This window comes from Giraffa tippelskirchi, chromosome X (assembly GCF_054371585.1).
Source record: "Giraffa tippelskirchi isolate mGirTip1 chromosome X, T2T-mGirTip1v1.2.pri, whole genome shotgun sequence".
Taxonomy (NCBI): Eukaryota; Metazoa; Chordata; class Mammalia; order Artiodactyla; family Giraffidae; genus Giraffa; species Giraffa tippelskirchi.
Genome location: NC_137289.1, coordinates 57,271,234 through 57,298,115, shown reverse-complemented (window position 1 = coordinate 57,298,115; position 26,882 = coordinate 57,271,234). Strand labels below are relative to the sequence as shown.

The following is a 26,882-nucleotide window of genomic DNA, read 5'->3' as shown; positions in this document are numbered from 1 at the left end:
GCACTGCTTCCTTCACTTAACGCTGCTACGCAGCACTATCCGCCAAAAGTGAGGAAGTGAGGAAAAGTTGCAAAGCTGGAGTGGGGCGAGAGGAAGTTGAAGAGAGCGGATCAGCCTCAGCTGGAGCCCTTCTTGAAGCTTGCGCCTGCAGCTCTGAGTCGAGTCCTCTCAGACGACAGAGGGAGGTGTGCACAGAGACTGAGACTCTATGGTTGCTCCCACCGACTCCCATGCGGAAGCGCGACAAGAAACCTCCTATATACTTCCGTTTCCGGCCGGGCCTCTTTCTTTCTGAGCTGGTATCTCTCTCGAAACATGGTAGGACCTTGGGGTGGGGTCTGGTAACATCCAGTTTAATCTTTCCTTCTCTGTTGATGGTGTCATCTCGGGATGCGTCCAGGCTGCTGCGTGGACTTGTTGTACCAAAGCAACCCAGTGTTGCCGGGGTCGAGCCCAAAGGGACTGGGCTTTGGGGCCAGGAATTGAAGTGATGAGATCTAAGGGGTAGACTTAGGCAGCGGCAGAATGGATATGTTCTTGTTTTAGTTTGGGGCTCGGCGGAGGCCGCTATACTTGAAGTACATGGGGCTAGACCACCTTATCGTCAGCGTTGTGTGTTGGCAAGGAGTCGAGTCCTCGTGGGATGCCTTAGCTTCATTTGGGTCGGGTTGGGCTTTGTGCCGATGGTCTGATAACACTGTTCTGAACGGTTTATTTACTAGGTGAACGTTCCAAAAACCCGCCGGACTTTCTGTAAGAAGTGTGGGAAGCACCAGCCCCACAAAGTGACACAGTACAAGAAGGGCAAGGATTCTCTGTATGCCCAGGGTAAGATGGTTTGTACGTGATTTGGTTTTAATGCAGCATTTGTGTAGTAATAGAAAACGCGAGCCCAGTTTCCCCTCCCTTTCCCCCTTGGGCGTTGACATTTCTGCTGGAAAGTCCAAGATAAAATCGATGAGAAGACTTTTTCACGTGTCTGTTCTGATTGGTTATGTTTGATAAGCCCTGACAAACACCTTGCATTCTCCCAGGAAAGCGGCGTTATGACAGGAAGCAGAGTGGCTATGGTGGGCAGACTAAGCCGATTTTCCGGAAAAAGGTTCGTAATGATTACTGTTTGATATGCTTCTCACTGACCGTGGCAGAGACTTTGCATTTAGCCCACACACGTCTACAATATAGCTGTGTGTTTTTATAGTTTCAGTGAAGTTACCTCAGTTACCTGTGGAGACATCTAGTAGTCAGTGGAGGTAGCTGGGAGTGCAGTCCAGGTCTGACTGCAGTGTACAGTATTGCACTGCCTCACTGTTTTATATTTTTTGTCCTCCTCTTTGTGAAGAGGCCAACATCAAGGGATGAGCCCTGCTTTCCTAAGGACTGAAGTTTGAGTACAACTGTAAATCCTTTCCTTTGCCCTGTTCTTATCTGTTGTCATGTCCTAAGGAGTCCTCATGCTTGCAGTAAGAATCGTTCTCTTATTTTGTGTCTCAGTTCTGTTCAGAAGCCTGAAGTCAGCTACTTACCTGAGGTAACTGAAAAGTTACTTAACTGAAAAGTTCTTTAAATAGCCATTTAGATCTGCCACTGACTTCCTGAATAACCTGTGGATCTCAGTCTGAATTTCTGAGTTTCTGTTCCACCCCAGGTGATTTGTCTACCCCTTAAAGTACACAATGCTTGGAACATAGGCTTCCTACAAACAGCATTTCTTTTGGCACTTAGCTCCTCATTCAGCCTGGTTCTGGAAAGTATTCAGGAATGATTTCAGTGTTCATTTAGGTACAGTAAATGGTTTGATCTCAAGATGGTAATTTCCATTTCCACATTTGGGTAGCTAGTTTAGGAGATGGAGACATTGTACCTATGTTTTTGCCCTTTTGAGAACTGCAAACTAGCCAACAGAATTCTGACTAAGGAGCAGACTTTAAAAGTTGAGTATTTGTGGGAAGGTGGGAAGTGTACTTTCTGAGTTAAATAATATCACATAAAATCTCGATGTAATTGTTAGTAGTCTCTGAAGAGTAGATTTAAGTAATATTTATTAACCTTGTTTAATGGGTTTGAAGTATAGTTGCATGGACTCAGTTGACCCATTTTTGCCTGTGCAGAATACTTAACTGCTAAAAGGCCAACTGGTGTGATGAGGGCCTATTTGATAAGAAACTCTCTATGATGTTTGATATGAATGGGGAACTTGATTTCAAGTAGATAATGCCACCATTTTTTCTTACTTCTGTTGTGGTCTGGGTGTGGGTTGGAAAAGAATATCAAGACAAGACAGAATGAGAGGGAAATAAAGTTTATTAGAATGGGAGACACTGTTAGAACAGCGGGCTAGCTCAAGGGAGAACCAGCATTGAACAGGGGTCCTTAGTCCACTTTTATACTCAGTGTACAAGGAGTGGGATAGGGGTCTTGTGGGTCATTTGCTGATTGGATGAGGCATGTATACTGGGTGGGGGGAAGAGTAAGGCAAATACCTTTTCCCTATGGGGTAGGAAGGGAGATAGCTTATAGTACGCAGGAGAACCTGAAATCCATTAATAGTTACAACATGGAGGGAAGGATGATAAGGGTCTGGTTTTTCTGTTCCTGCATTCCAAGACCCTCCTTGGCTTTATCTGCTCTTCCGTCCTTGGGTTACCAAAACATCCAGTTATTTTCACAATTCTGTTTTCTCCCTATAGCTAAAGACAAATTGTCACAACTCTTAAAATTTGCAGAGCTTTGCTTTAAGTAGTACTTGACCTGGCACAGTCATATTTTTGAAGGATTTTCTGCAGTGATTTATGAAGGCTTTGACTTATTTTTCCAGGCTAAAACTACAAAGAAGATTGTACTGAGGCTTGAATGTGTTGAGCCCAACTGCAGATCGAAGAGAATGCTGGCTATTAAGAGATGCAAGCATTTTGAGCTGGGAGGCGATAAGAAGAGAAAGGTATGTAACTATGGGGTGAAAGGTACAATCTTTTCTATATGGCTTTGTAATGTTGAAAGAAAAAGTGAAGTCGCTCAGTCGTGTCTGACTCTTTGAGACCCCATGGACTGTAGCCTAGCAGGCTCCTCCATCCATGGACTCTTCCAGGCAAGAATACTGGAGTAGGTTGCCATTTCCTCCTCCAGGAGATCTTCCTAACTCAGGGATTGAACCTGGGTCTCCCGCGTTGTAGGCAGACGCTTTACCGTCTGAGCCACCAGGGAAGATGTTGAGAGGTGTTGTAATGTTGAGAGGTGAAGATTCCTGCCTACTCACTTTTTGTGGCATTAAGATCAGGGGCAGTCAGTCCTCTCAATATAACTTAAGATCCACAGATTTTGGAGTTTTGACATGAGTTAGAAGGGGAAAATGAAAAGACTGGTTTTTAATGAGGGATAGTGATCCCTTTAGGAATAGACACTATTCTTGATGGAATAAAGATTCTTTGCAAAATATAAAAACTCACTTTTTTTTTCCTGTTCTATTACAGGGCCAAGTGATCCAGTTTTGAGCTTCATATTTTATTATGAAGACAATAAAAATTTGAGATCATTTACTTCATTTAGTTTCAGTTTTGTTTTTTTTTTGGAAGGGAAATTAAAATACCATCAATAAAATCCTCGGGAAATTTATGCTTGATGGTTTTGGATTCTTGACTCATTAGGAATTGAATCTGACTGGTTGAACTCACATCAGATGCTGTGATGGGTTTGGTACTTTCAGCACTTGGGATTTATTGTTAGTTTTTTATGGCTGTTACTGGTTATCATGGAACATAAGTAGAGACCTGAAACTTTGCTAATAGGACAAGATTAGTAACAATTATGTCCACATTGAATATGGGGTTCACCAGGAGTGACATAATTTGTCGCACATAATGGTTACTACTAAAGTCACAAGAATTTAAGTCAACTAAAGTTGAGGAATTTCAACCCAGTTCTCTAGGCATAGTATTGTTCAGTCACATCCGACTCATTTGTGACCCCATGGACTGCAGCCTGCCAGGCTCCTGTCTCTGTCCATGGGATTCTCCAGGCAAGAAAACGAGTGGGTTGCTGTTTCCTTCCTCAGGGAATCTTTCCAACCCAGGGATTGAATCCCAGTCTCCTGCTTGGCAGGTGGATTCTTGATCACTGCACCACTGGGGAAGCCCTTAATATGTGTCATTAGATTTACTCTCATTCCCCCTAAACGTCCTTAAATTTTAAAGTAGATAAAAAAGTTATTTTAATCATATTGAAATAATTGCAAAGGATAGAATTTCTATTGAATTAAACTCCCCAGTGGAATCTATGGGGGAACGTATTCACTGTGTAAAATGCCCAACACTGGGATCCTCTGTATGCTATTGTACTCTTCATTCTTGTGCAGCAAAACTGGAGGTGAAGCAAATAAGCTATACATTCTGGTAACTGGAAATGGAGGTGTTTCCTTCCAAGTTAGTTTCTGTGGATGAGTTAAGTCTGGATTTGTGAATTCTATTCCAATTTTATCAACTGACAATTTTAGTTTAGTTATTGAAAAAAAGCTGGTCATCACCTGACAGGCCAAGGAATTGTTACAACATGCACGTTGTATTTTGAGTGGGCCTTTTGTACTGTCCTGCATTCATGATGGGTGAGCTGAATAGCTTTTTTGCAAATGTGGGAAAAGGGTGATAGTAAAAGAGGAAGTGGAGAAGGAGCAGGCCTGAAGCATTAGCTGCAGGTTGATCCTCAGGTAAACCAATTAGAGGAAAAGGAAGGTTGGAAATCCTCCAGTGACTCATTCCTCCATACCCCAATCTGAAGTTCATTGCCTCGCCGTGGGACCTCAAGATAAGGCAATTCATCTGAAAGCAGAGGGGGTCTTCTGTCCAGAAGTTTGGTATTTTAGGTCATGATGTACCAACTATTGGTGAAAGAAAGCCATTTGCATTTGTTGGACCTACATTATAAAAAACAACTGTTTCTAGATTTAGAAAGTTAAGTGTGTGTGTAGGGGTGTTTCCTGACAAGATTCTTCCATAAAAATTCAGTAATGTGGTCTGTTGGATTGCCTCCCAGGTGGCATAGTGAGTAGTAAAGAACTCGCGTTTGCAGGAGATGTACTAGACGCTGGTTCGATCCCTGGGATGGGAAGATCCCCTGGAGGAGGGCATAGCAACCCATTCCAGTATTCTTGCCTGGAGAAGCCCATGGACAGAGGAGCCTGGTGGGGTACAATCCACAGGGTTGCAAAGAGTAGGACACAACTGAAGCAAATGAGCACATATGCATGGGTTGCCTCTAAATCGTCCATTTATGAAGGGTATTCCTGCTAGGGTTTTTTTTTCCCTTCAACTGAGAGAGTAGTTTTCTTTTTATATTCCCTTTCAGTTCATTTCAATCCCTCAGTTGTCTGACTCTGCGACCCCATGGACTGCAGCATGCCAGGTTTCCCTGCCCTTCACTATTCCCAGAGTTTGCTCAAACTCATGTCCACCGAGTCGGTGATGCCCTCCTACCATCTCATCCTCTGTCGCCCCCTTCTCCTGCCTTTGGTCTTTCTCAGCATCAGGGTATTTTCCAGTGAGCTGGCTCTTTGCATCAGGTGGCCAAAGTACTGGCCTTTAGGCTAAGAATTAGTGCCATCCAAGTATGTAGCAGTGTAAGGGTTAAAAAGTGAAGGTCGCTCAGTTGTGTCCAACTCTTTGGGACTCCATGGACTATACAGTCCATGGAATTCTCCAGGCCAGAATACTGGAGTGGGGAGCTGTTCCCTTCTCCAGGGGATCTACCGACCCAGGAATTGAACTGGGGTCTCCCCGCATTGTGGGCGGATTCTTTACCAGTTGAGCCACCAGCCTTGGTTTAAAATCCTGGCTGTAATTTACAGTGACTAAGTACCTGCATCAGGGTTGTGAGGTCAGTACACCTTGAGCATCTAGAATAGTGCCTGGTCTGTAGTTCTGATACAGGCAACAGATAAAAAGGTAGTCACCAGTTTTTTGGTTTTCCAGTGCATATAAAACTTAATGTTTATACTGTAATTTATTAAATATTAGCAATAGCATTATGTCTAAAACAATGGACACATTAAAAATACTTTATTGCTAACCATCATCTAAGTCTTCATGAGTCAATATTTTTTGCTGTAGTAAATGACAATCACCATGATAAATACAATAATAATGAAAAAGGTTGAAATATTGTGGGAATTACCAAAATGTGACACAGACATGAAGTGAGTAAATGCCATTAGAAAAACAGGGTCGATAGACTTGTGACAGATGCAGGGTTGCCAAAAACCTTCAATTTCTGAAAAAACAAAACCCCCCAAACCTCCACAGTATTTGTTAAATGCAATGAAATGAGGTATGTCTGTAAATTATTATTTTACTTACTAATATTACTAAGCTATTCTTTCTCAGCTATTCATATCTGGTTCAAAGGCTTTTCCCCAAAATGTTTTCAGATAGCTCAAGTGTGGAAAATCTTACTCAAGGAAATAAGAACAGCTGAAGATGGAAAAAAGCGGGGTAGTCACTTGTAAAGGAAGCTTTTTAATGCAGTCTAGCTTGCAATCTCAAAAATGACAGAATGACCTCTGTTCGTTTCCAAGGCAAACCATTCAATCTCACGGTAATCCTAGTCTATGCCCCAACCAATAATGCTGAAGAGGCTGAAGTTGAATGGTTCTATGAAGACCTACAAGACCTTCTAGAATTAACACCCCAAAAAGATGTCCTTTTCATTATAGGGGACTGGAATGCAAAAGTAGGAAGTCAAGAGATACCTGGAGTAACAAGCAAGTTTGGCCTTGGAGTACAGAATGAAGCAGGGCAAAGGCTAACAGAGTTTTGCCAAGAGAATGCACTGGTCATAACAAACACCCTCTTCCAACAACACAAGAGAAGACTCTACACATGGACATCACCAGATGGTCAATACAGAAATCAGATTGATTATATTCTTTGCAGCCAAAGATGGAGAGGCTCTATACAGTCAGCAAAAACAAGACTGGGAGCTGACTGGCTCAGATCATGAATACCTTGTTGACAAATTTAGACTTAAGTTGAAGAAAGTAGGGAAAACCACTAGACCATTCAGGTATGACCTAAATCAAATATTTTACAATTATACAGTGGAAGTGACAAATAGATTCAAGGGATTATATCTGATAGAGTGCCAGAAGAACTATGGATGGAGGTTTGTGACATTGTACACGAGGCAGTGATCAAGACCATCTCCAAGAAAAAGTAATGCAAAAAGGCAAAATGGTTGTCTGAGGAGGCCTTACAAATATCTGAGAAAAGAAAAGAAGCTAAAGGCAAAGGAGAAAAGGAAAGATATACCCATTTGAATGCAGAGTTCCAAAGAATAGCAAGGAGAGATAAGAAAGCCTTCCTCAGTGATCAATGCAAAGAAATAGAGGAAAACAACAGAATGGGAAAGACTAGGGATCTCTTCAAGAAAATTAGAGATACCAAGGGAACATTTCATGCAAAGATGGGCTCGATAAAGGACAGAAATGGTATGGACCTAACAGAAGTAGAAGATGTTAAGATGTGGCAAGAATATACAGAAGAACTATACAAAAAAGATCTTCATGACTCAGATAATCATGATGGTGTGATCACTCACATAGAGCCACTCATCCTGGAATGTGAAGTCAAGTGGGCCTTAGGAAGCATCACTACGAACAAAGCTAGTGGAGGTGATGGAATTCCAGTTGAGCTATTTCAAATCCTAAAAGATGATGCTGTGAAAGTGCTACACTCAATATGCCAGCAAATTTGGAAAACTCAGCAGTGGCCACAGGACTGGAAAAGGCCAGTTTTCATTCCAATCCCAAAGAAAGGCAATGCCAAAGAATGTTCAAACTACAGCACAGTTGCACTCATCTCACACACCAGGAAAATAATGCTCAAAATCCTCCAAGCCATGCTTCAACAGTATGTGAACTATTAACTTCCAGATGTTCAAGCTGGATTTAGAAAAGGCAGAGGAACCAGAGATCAAATTCCCAACATCCGCTGGATCATTGGAAAAGCAAGAGAGTTCCAGAAAAACTTCCACTTCTGCTTTATTGACTATGCCAAAGCCTTTGACTGTGTGGATCACCACAAACTGTGGAAAATTCTGAAAGAGATGGGAACACCAGACCACCTGACCTGCCTCTTGAGAAACCTGTATGCAGGTCAGGAAGCAACAGTTAGAACTGGACATAGAACAACAGATTGGTTCCAAATCAGGAAAGGAGTACGTCAAGGCTGTATGTTGTCACCCTGCTTATTTAACTTATATGTAGAGTATATCATGAGAAATGCTGGGCTGGATGAAGCACAAGCTGGAATCGAGATTGCTGGGAGAAATATCAACAACCTCAGATATGCAGATAACACCACCCGTATGGCAGAAAGCAAAGAAAAACTAAAGAGCCTCTTGATGAAAGTGAAAGAGGAGAGTGAAAAAGTTGGCTTAAAGCTCAACATTCAGAAAACTAAGATCATGGCATCTGGTTCCATCACTTCATGGCAAATAGATGGGGAAACAATGGAAACAGTGACAGACTTTATTTTTGGGGCCTCCAAAATCACTGCAGATGGTGACTGCAGCCATGAAATTAAAAGACGCTTGTTCCTTGGAAGAAAAGCTATGACCAACCTGGACAGCATATTAAAAAGCAGAGACGTTACTTTGCCAACGAAGGCTAGTCAAAGCTATGGTTTTTCCAGCAGTCATGTATGGATGTGAGAGTTGGACTATAAAGGAAGCTGAGCACCGAAGAATTGATGCTTTTGAACTGTGGTGTTGGAGAAGACTCTTGAGAGTCCCTTGGACTGCAAGGAGATCCAACCAGTCCATCTTAAAGGAAATCAGTCCTGAATATTCATTGGAAGGACTACTGCTGAAGCTGAAGCTCCAATACTTTGGCTACCTGATGCAAAGAACTGACTCATTGGAAAAGACCCTGATGCTGGGAAGGATTGAAGGCGAGAGGAGAAGGGGACGACAGAAGATGAGATGATTGGATGGCATCACCCACTCAATGCACATGAGTTTGAGTAAGCCCCTGGAGTTGGTGATGGACAGGGAAGCCTGGCGTGCTGCAGTCCATGGGATCACAGAGAGTCAGACACAACTGAGTAACTGAACTGAACTGAGCTTGCCCTTTCTAGCCTAAGCAAAACAGTGCCTGTGGGATTTATTTGAGTTTTTAAAGTTGAAGTCCATTCATAAAACCCAAGCTTCCTCTTCTCAGGCAGGAGCTCTGTGATCAGGCAGTCAGGATTACAGGCCAGTCCTCGACCCAAGGAAGTAACAGAGATGGTGTAAGCACGAGGTCCACCAATCTCCTTCAGGTTTACTATAGCCACAGCCCATGCTAAGTTTGAGAGAGGGCGTTCCCACACCTCAAAGCTGTCCTCCTGAAAAGCAAGCCAGGAAAAGAGGTGTGATAGTTTGGTAACTAGCTATAAGCTGCCATATTATTTACGGCATTATGTCTTAGAATGATCAAGCACTTCTAGAGAAAAGTAGCACAAAGGAGCCTCATTACTGATTATGATATCAAGATTAAAAAATGCATTCTTAAAAGATCAGTGGACATCCTCCACAAAGTAACAGATTTCAGCCCAAGACAAACTTGGTACTTGAGTATTAAACCATCTTAAAATACACACCCCAAATAAACATTTGGATAAATTGTAAACGAGAAGGCAGGAGAACATGTTCCTGGCCAATTCCCATTTTCTCCCACAGAACATTATTTACTATACCTTTCTAAGCCGGTACCCCTGCTTGCCCAAGCGGTCCTGATTGATGGCAATTACATCCTTATCCTGAAGAAGGGCTTTGGCTTCAGGGCTGATGTGTCGGAGATCATTGGACATGAGTAGCGGAGCTGCCATGATAGCCCAGAGGGCCATCTGAGTTATTTGCTGATCCCGGCTGAGGCCAAAGTTACCAATCACCAACTGGGACAAAGAATGAAGTAAGAATTCAAGGGAGATAAAACATTCTTAAAGTTACCTAGACAAAGAGATAAGTCACCTTCCAGGGCATCCTGCTCTGAGTACTCTCACATAAAGCCTCCTCCCAGGAACTTCTCCCTTCTGATTTATCCTGGGTGTCAAGTAGGAAGAAAACAGGTCCACTTCAGGGGCTTGAACCAGAGGGCTCAGGTTCTTACCATATCTGGGTCATTCCAACCTCCTGGTCCTGCAACAGGAACAATTATCTTCTGGTTAGAAGATGTCCAGTCCAAGGTATTCCTTATACTTTGCCAAGAATCATAAATGTCAGCAAAATTTCTCCAGTGATTGCAGTACTCTCGGATTTCTGTGTAATTGGGCTGTGAAAACAGAGAGAACTCTTCTGTTTACTTTCTGCTAATATTCTTGCAATAGGAAAACAATTATGTTTTTAAAAAGGCACTTGTAGCCTCCTTAGTTTACAGATTAAAGGTCTCTATGAGGAGAGCTAAATCCTTATCATTAACATAATGGAATTTCATTGTAAGACGTTTGCTTCAGAAGTAGGCTATATAACTTAAAATGGTTCTAACACTGTTTTTTGCTGGAAATTTAGCAAACAGTAACTAGGTGCAGCAGTCCCCCTTATGTGTGGGGGATGCATTCTAAGACTCCGAGTGGATGCCTGTAACCACAGATAGTACCAAACTCTATTATATGTACTACTTTTTTTCCTATACAGGTACCAATGGGTGGCGTACACAGCATGCATATGCTGGACAAAAAGGATGATTCATGTCCCAGGCGGGATAGAGTAAGATGGCGTAAGATTTTATCACGACACTCAGAACGTGTGCAATTTAAAGCTTATGAATTATTTCTGGAATTTTCCATTTAATATTTTAGACTGTGGTTGACCTTTGGTGACCGAAGCTGTGGAAAGCAAAACTGTGGGATGGGGGGGACTACTGTTATTGGGATTATGGAGGATTTTAATTTTTTCTATAATTCACGATCAAACTTTTCCAAAATGCACATGCATTACTTTTATAATCAGAAGCAAATACAGTGATTTCCTAATATGATACTATAAATCAACTATACTTCAATTAAAAAATAACTAAAATGATCTTAATAAGTAAAAGTTCCAAATTACACAGGACTCAGCCAGCAGATGATAAGGCATTTTGAATTCCAGGCATATAATTTGTTATGTTTAATTAGAAATAAAAGTTTGTAGATAGGCAGCTGGGCTATCTGAGGTTTAAGATGTTGAGAAGAGGTTAGAGAATTTTGCAGAGATTAGAAGGAGATAACAAGGATTCATTCTATAAGGAATTATTCAACACTTACCATAAGGCAGGGATACAGTGATAAAGTCAGAAAAGGTCCCTGCCCTCCTGGAGCTTACATTTTAACGGAGGAGACAGACAATAGGTAATCAACAAATAATCCCATATAGTGTTAAGCTCATAGAAGGAAATTGAATAGGTTAACATGATAATGAAGTGGGCTGATTCAGGATATATTTTGTAGGCAGTACTAAAAGGATTGCTGCAGATAGGTTGTGAACCATGAGACAAAAAGGAAGAATCAAAGATGACTGGCTTCCCAGTTGATGGTGGCTTAGTCTCCAATTACAGCAGTGGGGATGGTGAGAAGTGGGTGGATTCTGGGAGAGATGGCAGGATGAGACTGTTAAGTAAGGCTGGACTTTGACAGGGACCTTCATCTCCTTTGCTCTTGAGTTCTGAAAATCTATCAGCAAGGCTCTATTGGATTCTAGGCTCACTAGCTCACCTTAAAAATGGGCCACATATAAAGGGGCCACTCACAGGAGTACACAATGCTTCTGCCAGTCCTGTTCAGGGCCAAGGACATTTGCTTATAACCTGTATGAGAAAACAATGTGTAAAATAAAGAAAGGCATTTCCAGCTGGGGCTGTATATTTTTAAAAGAAGCTGCCAGGAAAGGCCATGTTTCTATTTTAAATCAGCAGCACAGAGAGGTGACTGTTCTGTGCTTACACTGTGTGTAGTGCCCCCCAGACTGCTGGGATTATTATGAGGAAAGAGTGCGGGATGGTGCCTATATTGAGGAAGGGCAGGAAGGAAGATGCTCTTCTCTCTGTGACTGTTTGACATCTGGGATTCTTTTCCCAGTAATGGACAGAGAGCTAACAATTATCTGGAGTCAACTCAGAGCTCTCTTACATGAAAAGTTCATGGCATTAGCTGTGGTTAGGCACACGTGGCTTTTACATGCATGAATGAATAAATGCATGGACAAACTGAAAGAAGAGGCAGGAGTTCTGGCACACAGAGAATCATTATTTCCAGTATTGTGACTGGATATTTCCAAAGTGAGGATTAGTTCTTTGGATGCTTAGCTACCTTGTCCTCAAAGTTCTGCCTTTTGCTCTTGGCTAAATCTTGTGGATGAAACATACCCTCTGCCAAATGTTGTATACTGTCACAGTAACAACCGTCAAATTTTAGCAGATCTACTCCCCAGTCAGCGAAGGTCTGGGCATCAATGTCATAGTATCCAAAACTTCCAGGGAAGCCTGCGCAGGTTTTATTTCCAACATCTGCATAAATCCCTAGCTTCAGTCCTTTGCTATGAACCTGAAATGAGAGAAAAGAGTCACCTTGCTAGAAGAGCCATCATGAAATAGAGAGAACCACTTCAGGCTGGAGGCAGAGACCAGCACACTTCACCAGTACACTTCACACCGGGGGGGCTTTCCCCTGCCCCCCAGCCCATAAAGTTATCCAAATGAGTATGTCAGGAGATAAAGAGCAAAGTCTCCAGCTCTGCTGAGTTCAAACTCTACATGTAACAATAGCATAGAACTCATGTGAAAGCTGTCAGTTGCTCTGATCTTCCTTTGACAGCATCTTAAAAGTTACATTTTCAGGGCAATGATAGATTTATCTGGACAAAAACTCTTTCCTTGACTGAACCTTAGGCACCTCTGAACCCCCTCTCAAGTAGGCCTCTACCTTAGCTTTCCCTGTTTAGTTTTAGTAAGAATCCTGCAAAGTCACCCTCCCCCCTCCACCTTTTAATATCTCATCAAAATCCTTATGCCCCACCCTTGATGTCTAAGTCCTTGGCTTGCTTCCCCTCCTCCTGATATCTCCTCTTAGTAAGTGTTCATCCACCAACCCCCACAATCTGGCTATTTAAAACTCCACTCATCTTTGGTGTATTTTGGATTGAACTTGGCTCTTTCCCCTATTAGAACAGTACTGAATTGTACTCAGTATCTGTCTTCATTGCCTTTAACTAGTGTCCGGCTCCATTACTCTTTAACAATCTCCAGAACACATTCCTTCTATCTTCTAAAGTTGTAGTCTATAGTACAATTGTGATAGCTGCTCAAAATTTATATGGAAATATATGCACACACGTCAAGAACCAAGTTCCTTTTTTCTCCTAGAGAATTCAGTGGTTTCAGCAAAAAGAGAACTTCTCCAAGATGGGCCTCAAGAACTATTGTGAAACACAGATCTGCTGATGGGATGAAAATTCCACCCAATAAGCCTTACAATTCATTGTTTGGATAGTAACAGCTATTTTACTTTCCAAGTGTTTTGAGCAAGATTATGTACAGATGTGGTTATAGACAGCTGAATGAAAATTACCCATACACTCACATAATTAGCTAGGCGGCGGATCCCACCAGGAAAGCGTTTAGGGTCTGCCTGAAGTCTGCCTTTTGAATCTCTTTTGGGAGCCATCCAACAGTCATCAATGCAGATGTACTCATAACCTACATCCTTCCAGCCATCTGAGGCCATGATCTCAGCTATCTGCAGGAACAGCTTCTCACTGAAAGACAAATTCCAAGAATCATTACAATTCATTAGAAAAATGCTTGGGTACTCCGATTTATTAGGCATCTCGAGGTTTTGCAATTTATTTTTCAACCCAGTAATAATTTGGTAGTAATTACAACCAATGAGGGTAAAATGGTCTGGCCCTTTTTCTTCTCACTCCTCCCCCTTCTACCCCTAAGAACCCCAAACGATTAAAAGAGGAATGAGAAATACATGAAACTGAAAAGGCTATTAGAACTAAGAAGACAGTTCAGTAAAGTAAAACTACAAAGTTGTTAACATAATCAGTAGCTTCTTTAGATATCAACAATAACCTATTCAGAGAAAAAGACACCATTCACAAGAGCAACCAGAAAAGCAACAGACAAAACCTAAAATACCCAGAGGTAATTTTAAAATTATGTGCAGGGCTCATTTGAATAAACTATGATGTTTACAAATAGCTGAGAAAAGAAGAGAAGCAAAAGGCAAAGGAGAAAAGGAAAGATATACCCATTTGAATGCAGAGTTCCAAAGAATAGCAAGGAGAGATATGAAAGCCTTCCTCAGTGATCAATGCAAAGAAATAGAGGAAAACAACAGAATGGGAAAGACTAGGGATCTCTTCAAGAAAATTAGAGATACAAAGGGAACATTTCATGCAAAGATGGGCTCAATAAACGACAGAAATGGTATGGACCTAACAGAAGCAGAAGATATTAAGAGGTGGCAGGAATACACAGAAGAACTATACAAAAAAGATCTTCACGACCCAGATAATCATGATGCTGTGATCACTCACCTAGAGCCAGACATCCTGGAATGTGAAGTCAAGGGGACCTTAGAAAGTATCACTACAAACAAAGCTAGTCGAGGTGATGGAATTCCAGTTGAGCTATTTCAAATCCTAAAAGATGATGCTGTGAAAGTGCTACACTCAATATGCCAGCAAATTTGGAAAACTCAGCAGTGGCCACAGGACTGGAAAAGGTCACTTTTCATTCCAATCCCAAAGAAAGGCGATGCCAAAGAATGTTCAAACTACAGCACAGTTGCACTCATCTCACACACCAGGAAAATAATGCTCAAAATCCTCCAAGCCAGGCTTCAACAGTATATGAACCATGAACTTCCAGATGTTCAAGCTGGATTTAGAAAAGGCAGAGGAACCAGAGCCTCATTGGAAAAGACTCTGATGCTGGGAAAGATTGAAGGCAGGAGGAGAAGGGGCTGACAGAGGATGAGATGGTTGGATGGCATCACCCACTCAATGGACATGAGTTTGAGTAAACTTCAGCAGTTGGTGATGGACAGGGAGGCCTCGCATGCTGCAGTCCATGGGGTCGCAAAGAGTCGGACACGACTGAGCGACTGAACTGACGGACTGACTGATGATGTTCCAATTTATGAGAATAAATGGAGAGACATTATTTTGTTCTTGAATAGGAAAACTCAATATTTAAAAAAAAGCAAACTCTCGCTGTACACTTCTAGAGATTTAATAAAACCTTTAACTAATCCCCAAAGGACTTTTTAAGGAAGTTTGCAACATGACTCAAAAACTTCACCTGAAAAGTTATATACATGAATAATCTACAAAAGATAAATGAAGCTGGTGCTATACTATTAGCATTAGAATACACAGATAAATAGAATCAAAGAGGAAGTTCAGAAAAGAGATCCTTCAAGCCATTTGATATCATGAAATTGAGTATACATTAAATATAATATTGCTTATAGGAGAACAAAGTCCAGCTGGATTAAAGATTTAAATACTTAAAAAACCCATAAAAATACTAGTAGAAAATATAAATTTTATATTCTATTTTATATTCAGATAGGAAAGAACTTTCTTTGCATGATGCCAGAGCCAGAAATCATAAAGGAAAAACCTGGTGTTTGATACATAAATATCAAAACCAACATATAGCAAGAACCACTGTTTTGGGAATTCCTTAGTGGTCCAGTCCTTAGGGCTCTGAGCTTTCACAGCCACGGGCCTAGGTTGGATCTCTGGTTGGGGAACTAAGATCCCACAAGCTGTGTGAAATGGTCCAAAAAAAAAAAAAAGAACCACTGAATTAACAATTTATGGTAGACCAAAACCAAACAAAAACCAAAAAGTAGACAAAATAACCCCAAACACTCCAATTGAAAAATACGGAACAAACAAGCAGTGCAGAAAAGAAATCATGCAAACAAACAGCCAATTTAACTTATAAAAAGATGTTGAACTTTATCAGTAATCAAATAAATGAATATAAAAACACCTACCAGATTGGCAAATTTCAGAAGAATAACAAAAATGCAGTGTTGGCCAGACTGTGGGGGAAAACAGGAACTCATACACTATTGTTGAAAGTGAAAGTGTGAGTCACTCAGTCCTGTCTGCTTCTTTGTAACCCCATGCACTGTAGCCCACCAGGTTCCTCTGCCCATGGAATTCTCCAGGCAAGAATACTGGAGTGGGTAGTCATTCTCTTCTCCAGGGGATCTTCCTGACCCAAGGATTGAAACCTAGGTCTTCTGTATTGCAGGCAGATTGTTTACCTTCTGAGCCACCACAGAAGCCCACATGGTTGTTGGGAAGGTGCATTTGTAAAACTTTTGGGGGAGAACAGTTTGATATGAAACAAAATGAGCATACCCTTGGACCCAGGATTTAGACTTCTAAGAAAAAATATCCGATGATGTACAAGTGTGGTTATTAGCAAGCTTTGTTCATTATAATGAAAAATTGAAGAGTGTGAATAGTTATGAACAGGAGATTGTTTAAGTAAAGTATGGCATATACACACAATCTGCACTTATGAAACTCTCATTCTGTGCCAGGCACTCACTCTTCAATTTACAAAGGGATCATCAGTTTGCCCAACATCACCTGGCAAAGTAATAATAAGCTAGAATTTGAACTCAGGCAGGCAGACTTCAGAGTCTTGTTAACTGCTCGCGACATAAATGTGATCTCATTTTTATTGAAAATCACTTTAAAAAGAAATTCCTGTTTTTATTTACATAGAAAAAAAAATGGAAAGGTCACATATTAACAGTTTAACCATTATTATTTCTGGGTGGTGAAATGAGGGGAATCTTTATTTTCTTTATACTCTTCTTTACTATCCACATTTTTTGCTATGATCATGCATTAATTTCATAATCAGATACAAAAATAAGACAACCACCACTTAGGAAAAAAAGGAAAAGACAGAAAGAAATATGGGATGGCCATACTTTACTCCAGGGTCACGATGGATTTAGTCTGAAATTTAGAAAGCCAATTAACTCTGTCATGTTTGACCAACATCTGTAAAGACATTCAAAGGAATAACTTATGGCCACTGGGATGTACCATGACCACTGCTTATATAGAGGCCTCTGCACCAAGGGTGTCTTTATTATGTTTTTAAACAATATCTATCAGTGACTCTCAACCTTTTCTAGATAGAGATCTATTTGAGAATCTGAACAAAACTCAAGATCCTCTCTCCAGAAAAACACATATACTCATATTTGCAGATTTGCATTAATTTCCCCATAGATTCCAGGCTAAGAACATTCCTTGCCTGTGTGCTCACTCAGTCGTGTCCGACTCTTTGTGACCCTATGGACTGGAGCCCGACAAGCTCCTCTGTCCATGCGATTCTCCAGGCAAGAATACTGGAGTGGGTTGCCGTTTTCTCCTCCAGGGGATCTTCCTGACCCAGGGATCGAACCCATGTCTCTTTCATCTCTTGCAATGGCAGGCAGGTTCTTTATCACTAGCGCCACCTAGGAAGCCGTGGTAAAGAATCCGCCTGCCAATTAGGAGAGGCAACAGATGCAGGTTCCATCCCTGAGTCAGGAAGATCCCCTGGAGGAGGAAAAGGGCCCCCCACTCCAGTATTCTTGCCTGGAAAATTCCATGGGCAGAGGAGCCTGGCAGGCTGCAGTCCATAGGGTCACAAAGAGTCGGACACGTGGACTGAGCACGAGCATGGGGTAAGAACATTCCTTCCCTATGCCTAACTGAAGTGAAGTCGCTCAGCCGTGTCCGACTCTGTAGCCTACCAGGCTCCTCAGTCCATGGAATTTTCCAGGCAAGAGTACTGGAGTGGGTTGCCATTTCCTTTTCCAGGGGATCTTCCCAACCCAGGGATCAAACCCGGGTCTCCACACTACAGGCAGACGCTTTACCGTCTGAGCCACCAGGGGGAGTCATGCCTAATTGAGGGGGTCTGTTATTGCACTGCGCTTTGTCCTTCAAATGGGTTATCTAGTCGAAAGTCAACCTGTGTGAGCTAAGAACTGTTTTGCAGATCACCAGAGTTGGTTCCCTGAGGTAAGAGTTGCTTTCCCAATCTGCAGACAAAGGATATGTAGGTCTCATAGGATCAATACTTGTCTTATCCACTAACGATCCTCTGCATAACCTTCCAACCAGACGCCATACCCAAGGGCTATAGGGTGGGGAGATCTAGGAGACACTATGGTCTCTCTGCCAAGGAACCCGTGACCCCAAAAGGAGAAGAAGTGACACGCGTCTTAGTCCTGTCTCTCCTACTCACCACAATTGTTCTCAGTGCTAGTACCCCGCAGAGACAGAGCAGTAGCTCTCAATAAGGGTCTGAACGAATTGGATGGTAAATGGAGAAAGACCTTAGGTGGTTGAACAAGCAGAAAGACGTGGAGAAGCAGAGGTCGCTGGCCAGACTCCCACCCCAAGGGGTCACATGGAGAAAATATAGAGCTAGTCCCCATCCAGGGGTCACAGAGAAAATTCAGGGCTAGTCCCCATCCAGGGCAGTTTGCTGGGGGTAAAAAAGCAGCAGCGATGGGGGAGCTCTCCCTCCAGCTCAAAATTTTCTCGCTGAGACCCTCCATCCTTCCAAACACATCCAGACAAATATATGGAAAGGCGAAGGGAAGAAGGTACCCAATATCTCTGATACCTGATACAGGAATCCGGCTCTTCTTGGCAGTTCACGTTGCACATGAAGCGCTCCCAGTGCAGCCAGCCCATGGTAGGGGTCATCGCCAAGCCGTTGTCCAGGGCCCAAGCCCCAGGGAGCCCGCTGGGAACCAGGACCTGGAAGCAAAAGGCCAGCATGCAGCCCAGCCACAGGACTCTGCTCACCGGTTTCATTATCGCTATCATCATACAGCACAGATTTCCAAGAGTCACCTAGGGTTTTAAATTTAACCTTCGGGGGTAAAAAAGCAGAGACGATCTGCGGAACCCGCTTTGGTCCCCATCACCAATCACCGGTGAGTTATTAAGCCTTGACGTGACTGTTTCTCTGGCAACTGGGATGGTTATCCCCAGAGGCCGACCAATGACCAGTCACAGAAGACGCGCCGCCACCAACCACTCTCTCTCTTTCTGAATATCGACCCGCCCTATTTTTATACCAGAAGGAAGTGCGGCACTTTAATGATCCGGGGTTAGAGCCTAGCGGTGCTCACGTGACCGAGATCTCACATGACGTAGATCCTCACGTGACCAATCGCTTACGTGAGCAGAAGTAGTTCTGGTCGTCGTCTACCGTCTCGCTATAAGCCGTTTGAGGGAAGAAAGAGGAAAATTATCCGGTATCGTTAGAGGTTGGTGTGTGGGTGGGAACCGGGGACCCGGGGCTGGTGATGATGCAGACCAAAGCGGGGTCCGCGGGCCGCCTCCGCCTTTTTCGTTCCCTGCTTTCCCCTCCCCCGCTCCCCCTTCCCCCATCTCAGTGCCGGGAAGCCGCCTTTGCTGCGCCTGGTGGGGAAATGGTGGACGCTCGTGACTGTCTGTGTTGTTGTATATCTGTCTGTCTGGGCGGGTCTCAAAGGACCCTTAAGAGAAACCGTAAGCTGAAAAACATTGGAAAACCACGTCCCCGGATTAGGAAAAACAGATCTTGAGTCCAGTGGTCTGAATGCTAGTCCACCCATTCAGGCACCCAGTCCCCAGTGGCTGATTGTCTGTCTGTAGGGAGAGGCACATCTAGGCAAATACTGCGTGCCTGACCGCGGCTCCCAATGAATGTTTTTACTGAATTAAATATTTAAATAACGTTTATTTTTCCGGCTTTTAACAAGCTACATGTTCAATTTTTGGACTTTGGAAAAATAACGGTATGCTATAAATTGAAAAAAAAATACACGTAATTCATCACTCGCAGATAACTAGTCAGCGTTTCGGTCTGTAAAACGTCTGTATATAACACGCACGTAAATGCACAAATTCTTAACTCACAAATGGAATCCTAGTTCCTACTTAAGGCAACAGAGTCCTCGTGGCCTTCCCAGGAGACACAGTGATGAAGCAGAACCTCCGTGTCCCCACACAGGGGATGTTAAGGCCTAGAGGGCTGTAGGGACATTAAATGGAATGGGTCGTCCAAGAGTTAAGGCAAGCAAAAAACCAGTGTGTAAATCTGTTACTCAGACCTGAAAATGGTCTATAGGAAGACTTAGCACTGCACATGCATTGTTCCAGGCACATCTTAGGGAGTTAGTGAATGTTGACTTGAATCTTCGGTGTAGTTTTAGGGACGTTAGTACACTTTGCACTGTCTTTCCAAGAGGCCCGCTGTTCCCAGACCATGTCAGATAAGCCATGCACATACAAAAATAGAAATTTTTATCAAATTTTCTATACCAAATATCACAAAAGTAAACATTTAAATTTGTTTTCTGGTTTTTTTTTTTTGCTGAAATAAGTTTCTCTCTATAGAAAATTAGGAATGCACAAAAGAATTGAAAAAAGTTGAAAAAACCATAAACTTACCGCTCAGAGTAGCCTCTATTAACATGTGACAAAATTCCCCATGCAGGTACTTTCCTAACTTTTTAAAAAATTCCAGTTACCACGATTTTTAAAAGTTAAACTATTTAGAAGTATATAGCATAAAAAGTGAAATTCCTCTACATTCTTGCTACCCTACAGTGCTCCTTTTCTCAAAAAACAACTTACATGCTTCCTGAACTTCTCTGCATTTACATACATATAGATGTACCTGCTTATATTTTAAAATAAGTAGGTTCATACTATACATTATTCCTTCATTTAATTTAGTTTGGAAATCTTCCAGGGTCAGGGCAGATTTAAAAAAAAAAAAAACAGCTGCATGGCTTTCTGTTTTAAGGATAAAGTATAATTCACTCAGCCATTCCCCTATTAATGGGTAATTAGGTTTCTAATTTTCTGCCATCACTAGCAATGCAACAGTGAACATTTGTTAGTATTTCTGTTGACCAGTTTCCTGGAAGGAATTCTAGCATGGTCGAAGGATATATGAACATATATATTTCTCACAGTTGCGGTTATAAAACAGGTATGATCTTGGGTCACTTAAGATTATAGCATAAGTAATTTCTTATGTTATTAGATAGTTTTCCAATTTTTAAAGTGGGCAATATTTTATATTTCTTAGTAAAATATCTTTCAAAGAATATTTAGCTCCGTAAAACTTTGTCTGAATTTCAGATCTTCTTAGGGAATATAACCAGAAGTGGATTTACTGTATCAAAAGGCATGACATATTTCCAAATTGCTTTCTGGAGATACTGCATCAACTTTCACTGCTCTGGGAGTGTATTAGTTTGGGAACCCGGAATACCAGTATCAACTTATCCTTCCTGTTTTACTTTCACTGTAGTGATGTATGAAAAAACGGCAGTTAATTGTAGTTTTAACTTGTATTTCTGATGATTGATGAGGTTTGAATATTTCTCAGACTCTTCTGTATCTTCACATCTGTATTGCCCATACATTTAATCTGTTACCAAGTCCCCAGAGTCCACTGCTTTGAATGCATAGATCATATCTTGCCTCTCCCCCCTTTTCAGAAGTATCTTGCCTCCCCCCCTTTTTTAAAGTGCTGTTGCCTTAGATAAATACCTTAACATATCTCTAACAGAGCTCTAGCTGCTCTTGGTAGTGTCACCTCACCCCCCTTTGTTTGAGCATTACACTGTTGCCATGGTAATATTTCTGAAAGGTTCTGTTTACTTGACTCTCCTCCCCTCACTTTACTTCTTCTACTTCCTCCCCTCACTTCTCTCCCCTTACTTCCCTCCCCCTCTGCTCCCCTCAGTGCCCCACGTAAAACCCTTAAAAGGCCTCTAGCCTTTGATAAGACCTTCTGGATTGATCTCTTGCCAGCCTTATCTCCTGCCTTGCAGATAATTTGTGGATCCCTGAGCCGGTTAGTCCTCTTCAGTTAACTATTCTATGCTGATAGAATTGACCAGTCAGTCCCTGCTGTATAACACCCTTTCACCCTGTCCATAATTATGTCACAGTAGAGAAATGTTTATTTGCCCATTTTGTCTTCAGTACAGATGTACAGTGCCTCTGTAGGACCATGAGTCCTTTCTGTGCTTATTGATCCTTATATGCCAGAACCTAGTACTGGATCTGGCAACTGAACAATGTAAAATGAAGATGTGAATTCTCTGTAATGTCTCTTTTCCATTTATCTCTTTGGCCTTAATATTTACTTGATTATTTAAATTTGTATGAGTTTTTCAATATAACAAAGATAGTAATGTGTTTGTTGTAGTTATCTTCTCATTTGTTGTTTGTTTTTTATGTTTAATCTTACTTTTGATGTAATGAAGTTTTCCATTTTTATGTAATTAGATGTAGCTGTCTTTTATGTGTCTATGTCTATCACTGATTTAGTTGCCATTCATTTTGTGTATCTTTTCATCTTTTATATATCTTTCCTGACTTTGTGTTTATATATGGTGAATGTGGAAAACTTAAAAGATACAGAAGTGGCCAAAAGAAACATTCCCTGAAACAAAGTTCCCATAATCTTACCACCCCGAAATAGCCACCATTAATGGTATCCAGCACATAAAATAAGTATCAAATAAATAGTTGTTGAATGAATGAATGAGTTAGAAATTTGGTGAAGTCTTTCTGTTATACAAATGTCTTAAGAAAAAGCTATCAGTGTAATTGAGTTTTCTGTTAATAGTTTGCTTTTTCTCTCTTAACCATATTGTGAACATTTTTCCATGACAATAGTCTTAATTTTTTTTCAGCTATACCAAAATTTGAAACAAAGTTCCCATAATCTTACCACCCCGAAATAGCCACCATTAATGGTATCCAGCACATAAAATAAGTATCAAATAAATAGTTGTTGAATGAATGAATGAGTTAGAAATTTGGTGAAGTCTTTCTGTTATACAAATGTCTTAAGAAAAAGCTATCAGTGTAATTGAGTTGTCTATTAATAGTTTGCTTTTTCTCTCTTAACCGTATTGTGAACATTTTTCCATGACAATAGTCTTAATTTTTTTTCAGCTATACCAAAATTACATTGAACTGAACCTGCCACCAAGAATTCAACACCCACCATGATGCTGAGCACAGAAGGAAGGGAGGGGTTCGTGGTGAAGGTCAGGGGCCTGCCCTGGTCCTGCTCAGCTGATGAAGTGATGCGCTTCTTCTCCGATTGTAAAATCCAAAACGGCACATCAGGTATTCGTTTCATCTACACCAGAGAAGGCAGACCAAGTGGTGAAGCATTTGTTGAACTTGAGTCTGAAGATGAAGTGAAATTGGCTCTGAAGAAGGACCGAGAAACTATGGGACACAGATATGTTGAAGTATTCAAGTCCAACAGTGTTGAAATGGATTGGGTGTTGAAGCACACAGGTCCAAATAGTCCTGATACTGCCAATGATGGCTTCGTCCGGCTTAGAGGACTCCCGTTTGGCTGTAGCAAGGAAGAGATTGTTCAGTTCTTTTCAGGGTTGGAAATTGTGCCAAATGGGATGACACTGCCGGTGGACTTTCAGGGGCGGAGCACAGGGGAGGCCTTTGTGCAGTTTGCTTCGCAGGAGATAGCTGAAAAGGCCTTAAAGAAACACAAGGAAAGAATAGGGCACCGGTACATTGAAATCTTCAAGAGTAGCCGAGCTGAAGTCCGAACCCACTATGACCCCCCTCGAAAGCTCATGGCTATGCAGCGGCCAGGTCCCTATGATAGGCCAGGGGCTGGCAGAGGGTATAATAGCATTGGCAGAGGGGCTGGTTTTGAAAGGATGAGGAGGGGTGCCTATGGTGGAGGGTATGGAGGCTATGACGACTACGGTGGCTATAATGATGGCTATGGCTTTGGGTCTGATAGATTTGGAAGAGACCTCAATTACTGTTTTTCAGGCATGTCCGATCATAGATACGGAGATGGTGGGTCCAGTTTTCAGAGCACCACAGGGCACTGTGTACACATGAGGGGATTACCTTACAGAGCCACTGAGAACGATATTTACAATTTCTTCTCACCTCTTAATCCCATGAGAGTACACATTGAAATCGGACCTGATGGCAGAGTTACTGGTGAGGCAGATGTTGAATTCGCTACTCATGAAGATGCGGTGGCAGCTATGGCGAAAGACAAAGCTAACATGCAGCACAGATACGTGGAGCTCTTCTTGAATTCTACCGCAGGCACGAGCGGGGGAGCCTATGATCACAGCTACGTAGAGCTCTTTCTGAATTCTACAGCCGGGGCCAGTGGTGGAGCTTATGGTAGTCAAATGATGGGAGGCATGGGCATATCCAACCAGTCTAGTTATGGAGGTCCTGCCAGCCAGCAGCTGAGTGGTGGTTACGGAGGTGGATATGGTGGTCAGAGTAGTATGAGTGGATATGACCAAGTTCTGCAGGAAAATTCCAGTGACTATCAATCAAACCTCGCTTAGGCAGAGGCGTACCAAACAACAACAGAAATAAAACAACAAATAAAACAACAACAGAAGTAACAGCTGTGCATTTATGGGAGTTAACTAGAACAGGGATGATGTCAGGCATATCCAGTATGATTGGTACATGGGAATGATCATTGATTCTGATCACTCTTGGTCAGCTAGCTTCCTTTTCTTTTTCCTTTCATTCCTTTCTTGCTCCTTCCCTCCCTCCTATCCTCCCTCCCTCTTTCTTTGTTTCTTTTTCTCTCTTTTTTTTAAGAAACAAAAATTAAGTTTAACAGTTTTGCATTACAGGCTTGTAATTCATGCTTACTGTAAAGTGGAAGTCAAGATTGTTTTAAAACTTCAAGCTCAGTAATTTTGAACACTGAAACATTCACCTAGGATGTAATAACAAAGCTCAGTATTGACCATAACTGTTAAAACAACTTCAGCTTTCTTCAAGTTAGTTATGTTGTAGGAGTGTACTTAAGCAGTAAGCGTATTTAGGTTAAAGCAATTTCACTTATGTTAAATGTTGCTCTTATACCATGATACATTGAAAACTTTGGATGCATGTTGAGAAACATGCTTTTCTGTAAAACTCAAATATAGGAGCTGTGTCTACGATTTCAAGTGAAAACATTTGGCATGTTTGTTAATTCTAGCTTTTTGGTTTAATATCCTGTAAGGCACGTGAGTGTACACTTTTACTTTTTTTAAAAAAAGCTCTGGGACAATTTTGAGATGTAATACCAATACTTTAGGAGTTTGGTCATGTTGTTTGTATGAAATTCTGAGGCTTTGATTTAAATCTTTCCTTGTATTGTGATTTCCATTAGATGTATTGTACTAAGTGAAACTTGTTAAATAAATCTTCCTTTTAAAAACTGGAAAAATCTTGTACAACTTCATTTTTATTATGTTCTATATAAGCCATTTCTTTTATACAGTCCTCTGCTGGTGAAATTTAAATTGGTTTTAATTTTTAATTATTATAAATATAGCTTCAAATCTTTACACATACATCATTGCACATATCATTATTTATTTCTAAGATATATTCCTAGAAGTGGAATTGCTTAGTCAAAAGTCCACACATTTTTGAGACTTCTGATTTATATTGCCAGAAAGATTATGGTACTTTGTGTTTCCACTAGGAGTGTATTTTTAAAAATTTAGCATCCTCATGAATGAATCCTCATAGGATCCCCATAGCATCCTCAATGAAGCACGTTTTTCTCCTTGTTCTTGGCCAGTTAGTTGAAAGTTGTATCTCATTATTATTTTACTTTGTCTTCCTTAGACTAATATTGAGATGGAGCATCTTTGTGTTTGTTTCTATGTTTATCCTCATCACATCCACAGGACTATTGAGCTACTCTGGAGACATTGGACTTTTTCAAGGCAGCATGCTCCAAAATCCAAAGAAGTAAAGACCAATAAATAATCCTCTTTCTTTCATTTAACTGTCAGTTTAGAAGATGAGACATCTTTATATGTTCAAAAGAAGAAGTAGACCTATGTTACAGAAACAATTCAGTGTCTTCCATGAATTCATTAATAGTCTTGAAACACTCTTTAAGGTATATTTTTAAATTGGAGGATAATTGCTTTACAACGTTGTGTTGATTTCTGCTGTACAATGAGATGAATCAGCTCTTTAAGGTTTTTAAGGGGGCATTTAAAGCTTGTTTTAACTCACTGGTACTCAAACTTTAGTATGCGCCAGAATCATCTTATGGGGCTTGTTAAAACGTTGGTTACTGGGGCCCACTCTTAACAGTTTCTGAAATTCAGTAGTTCGGGGGTGGTGCTCGAGAATCTGCTGATGCAGCTGGTCTCAAGACCATGTTTTGTGCTTCATCATAGTTCTCTAGTGGCTGCTGCTGCTGCTGCTGCTGCTGCTGCTAAGTCGCTTCAGTTGTGTCCGACTGTGTGCGACCCCATAGACTGCAGCCCACCAGGTTCCTCCGTCCATGGGATTTTCCAGGCAAGAGTACTGGAGTGGGGTGCCATTGCCTTCTCCGTCTCCAGTGGCTACAGGCCTATAAACCCTAAAATGCAACTCTAAGAAGCTGCTTGCTCCCTGATTCTTGATTGCCTCCCCCACTATCCTGTATCAAGTAAACTTTCTATGAAAGTATAAACTGCATATGGCTATTTATAATACTTTGCATCTCCCGTGAGGACTTTGAAAACCTGTGACATCTGAGGTTACCTTGCATTTCCGCCCATATCATAGTGGCCATTAACAATTACACATCTCAATGGCCTTCAGGCCTGGATGCCCTCAGGCCAATACCAGTTGCACCTGAGCTTCCATAGATGTTTTTTTTTGTAGATTTCCTGCCTAGCCTGGAAATCCTTGGTCTGTTTAAAGCTTGAGGCCCCAGAGAAACGCTCTGAAGTCGGAAGCAATTACCAAATTGGTATTACCTGATTCCATTTTATTCAAGGACACTTTTTATT

General features: G+C 41.5%; 3 protein-coding genes across 6 annotated transcripts; 2 read left to right on the top strand and 1 right to left on the bottom strand.

Moving 5' to 3' along the window:
• Nucleotides 1-287: 287 nt before the first annotated feature.
• RPL36A (ribosomal protein L36a) lies at nucleotides 288-3,541 on the top strand. The gene is made up of 5 exons (XM_081565692.1): nucleotides 288-318; nucleotides 723-828; nucleotides 1,035-1,102; nucleotides 2,819-2,941; nucleotides 3,471-3,541. The coding sequence occupies exons 1-5, from the start codon at nucleotides 316-318 to the stop codon at nucleotides 3,489-3,491; spliced, it is 321 nt and encodes a 106-aa protein (XP_081421818.1). The 5' UTR covers nucleotides 288-315; the 3' UTR covers nucleotides 3,492-3,541.
• On the bottom strand, nucleotides 2,287-18,988 carry GLA (galactosidase alpha). 2 transcript variants are annotated; one of them, XM_081565686.1, is made up of 8 exons: nucleotides 18,671-18,988; nucleotides 13,581-13,755; nucleotides 12,368-12,545; nucleotides 11,718-11,809; nucleotides 10,136-10,297; nucleotides 9,723-9,920; nucleotides 9,084-9,371; nucleotides 2,287-5,400 (listed from the first exon to the last, which is right to left on the bottom strand). In XM_081565686.1, exons 1-8 carry the CDS (start codon nucleotides 18,877-18,879, stop codon nucleotides 5,344-5,346), a joined length of 1,359 nt encoding a protein of 452 aa, XP_081421812.1. In that variant the 5' UTR covers nucleotides 18,880-18,988; the 3' UTR covers nucleotides 2,287-5,343. The 2 variants fall into 2 exon arrangements, with proteins under 2 accessions (XP_081421812.1, XP_081421813.1); XM_081565687.1 differs by lacking the exon at nucleotides 2,287-5,400 and having other exon boundaries at nucleotides 6,033-9,371.
• A 239-nt stretch (nucleotides 18,989-19,227) lies between these two features.
• HNRNPH2 (heterogeneous nuclear ribonucleoprotein H2) lies at nucleotides 19,228-25,309 on the top strand. 3 transcript variants are annotated; one of them, XM_081565690.1, is made up of 2 exons: nucleotides 19,228-19,310; nucleotides 23,023-25,309. In XM_081565690.1, the coding sequence occupies exon 2, from the start codon at nucleotides 23,076-23,078 to the stop codon at nucleotides 24,423-24,425; it is 1,350 nt and encodes a 449-aa protein (XP_081421816.1). In that variant the 5' UTR covers nucleotides 19,228-19,310; nucleotides 23,023-23,075; the 3' UTR covers nucleotides 24,426-25,309. The 3 variants fall into 3 exon arrangements, with proteins under 3 accessions (XP_081421816.1, XP_081421814.1, XP_081421817.1); XM_081565688.1 differs by having other exon boundaries at nucleotides 19,228-19,322; XM_081565691.1 differs by lacking the exon at nucleotides 19,228-19,310 and adding an exon at nucleotides 21,610-21,910.
• Nucleotides 25,310-26,882: the final 1,573 nt, after the last annotated feature.

Excerpts from the sequence above, each read along its gene's own strand:
- RPL36A (XM_081565692.1), top strand. Across the intron at positions 829-1,034 it reads GGATTCTCTGTATGCCCAGG|GAAAGCGGCGTTATGACAGG; the intron begins GTAAGATGGTTT and ends GCATTCTCCCAG. Across the intron at positions 2,942-3,470 it reads GAGGCGATAAGAAGAGAAAG|GGCCAAGTGATCCAGTTTTG; the intron begins GTATGTAACTAT and ends GTTCTATTACAG.
- GLA (XM_081565686.1), bottom strand. The coding sequence starts at position 18,879 with ATGATGATAGCGATAATGAAACCGGTGAGCAGAGTCCTGTGGCTGGGC. Across the intron at positions 9,372-9,722 it reads AGGGGTACCGGCTTAGAAAG|GAGGACAGCTTTGAGGTGTG; the intron begins GTATAGTAAATA and ends CTTGCTTTTCAG. Across the intron at positions 5,401-9,083 it reads TTCAGTTCAGTTACTCAGTT|GGAAACCTGGCATGCTGCAG; the intron begins GTGTCTGACTCT and ends AGTGAAGGGCAG.
- HNRNPH2 (XM_081565690.1), top strand. The coding sequence starts at position 23,076 with ATGATGCTGAGCACAGAAGGAAGGGAGGGGTTCGTGGTGAAGGTCAGG.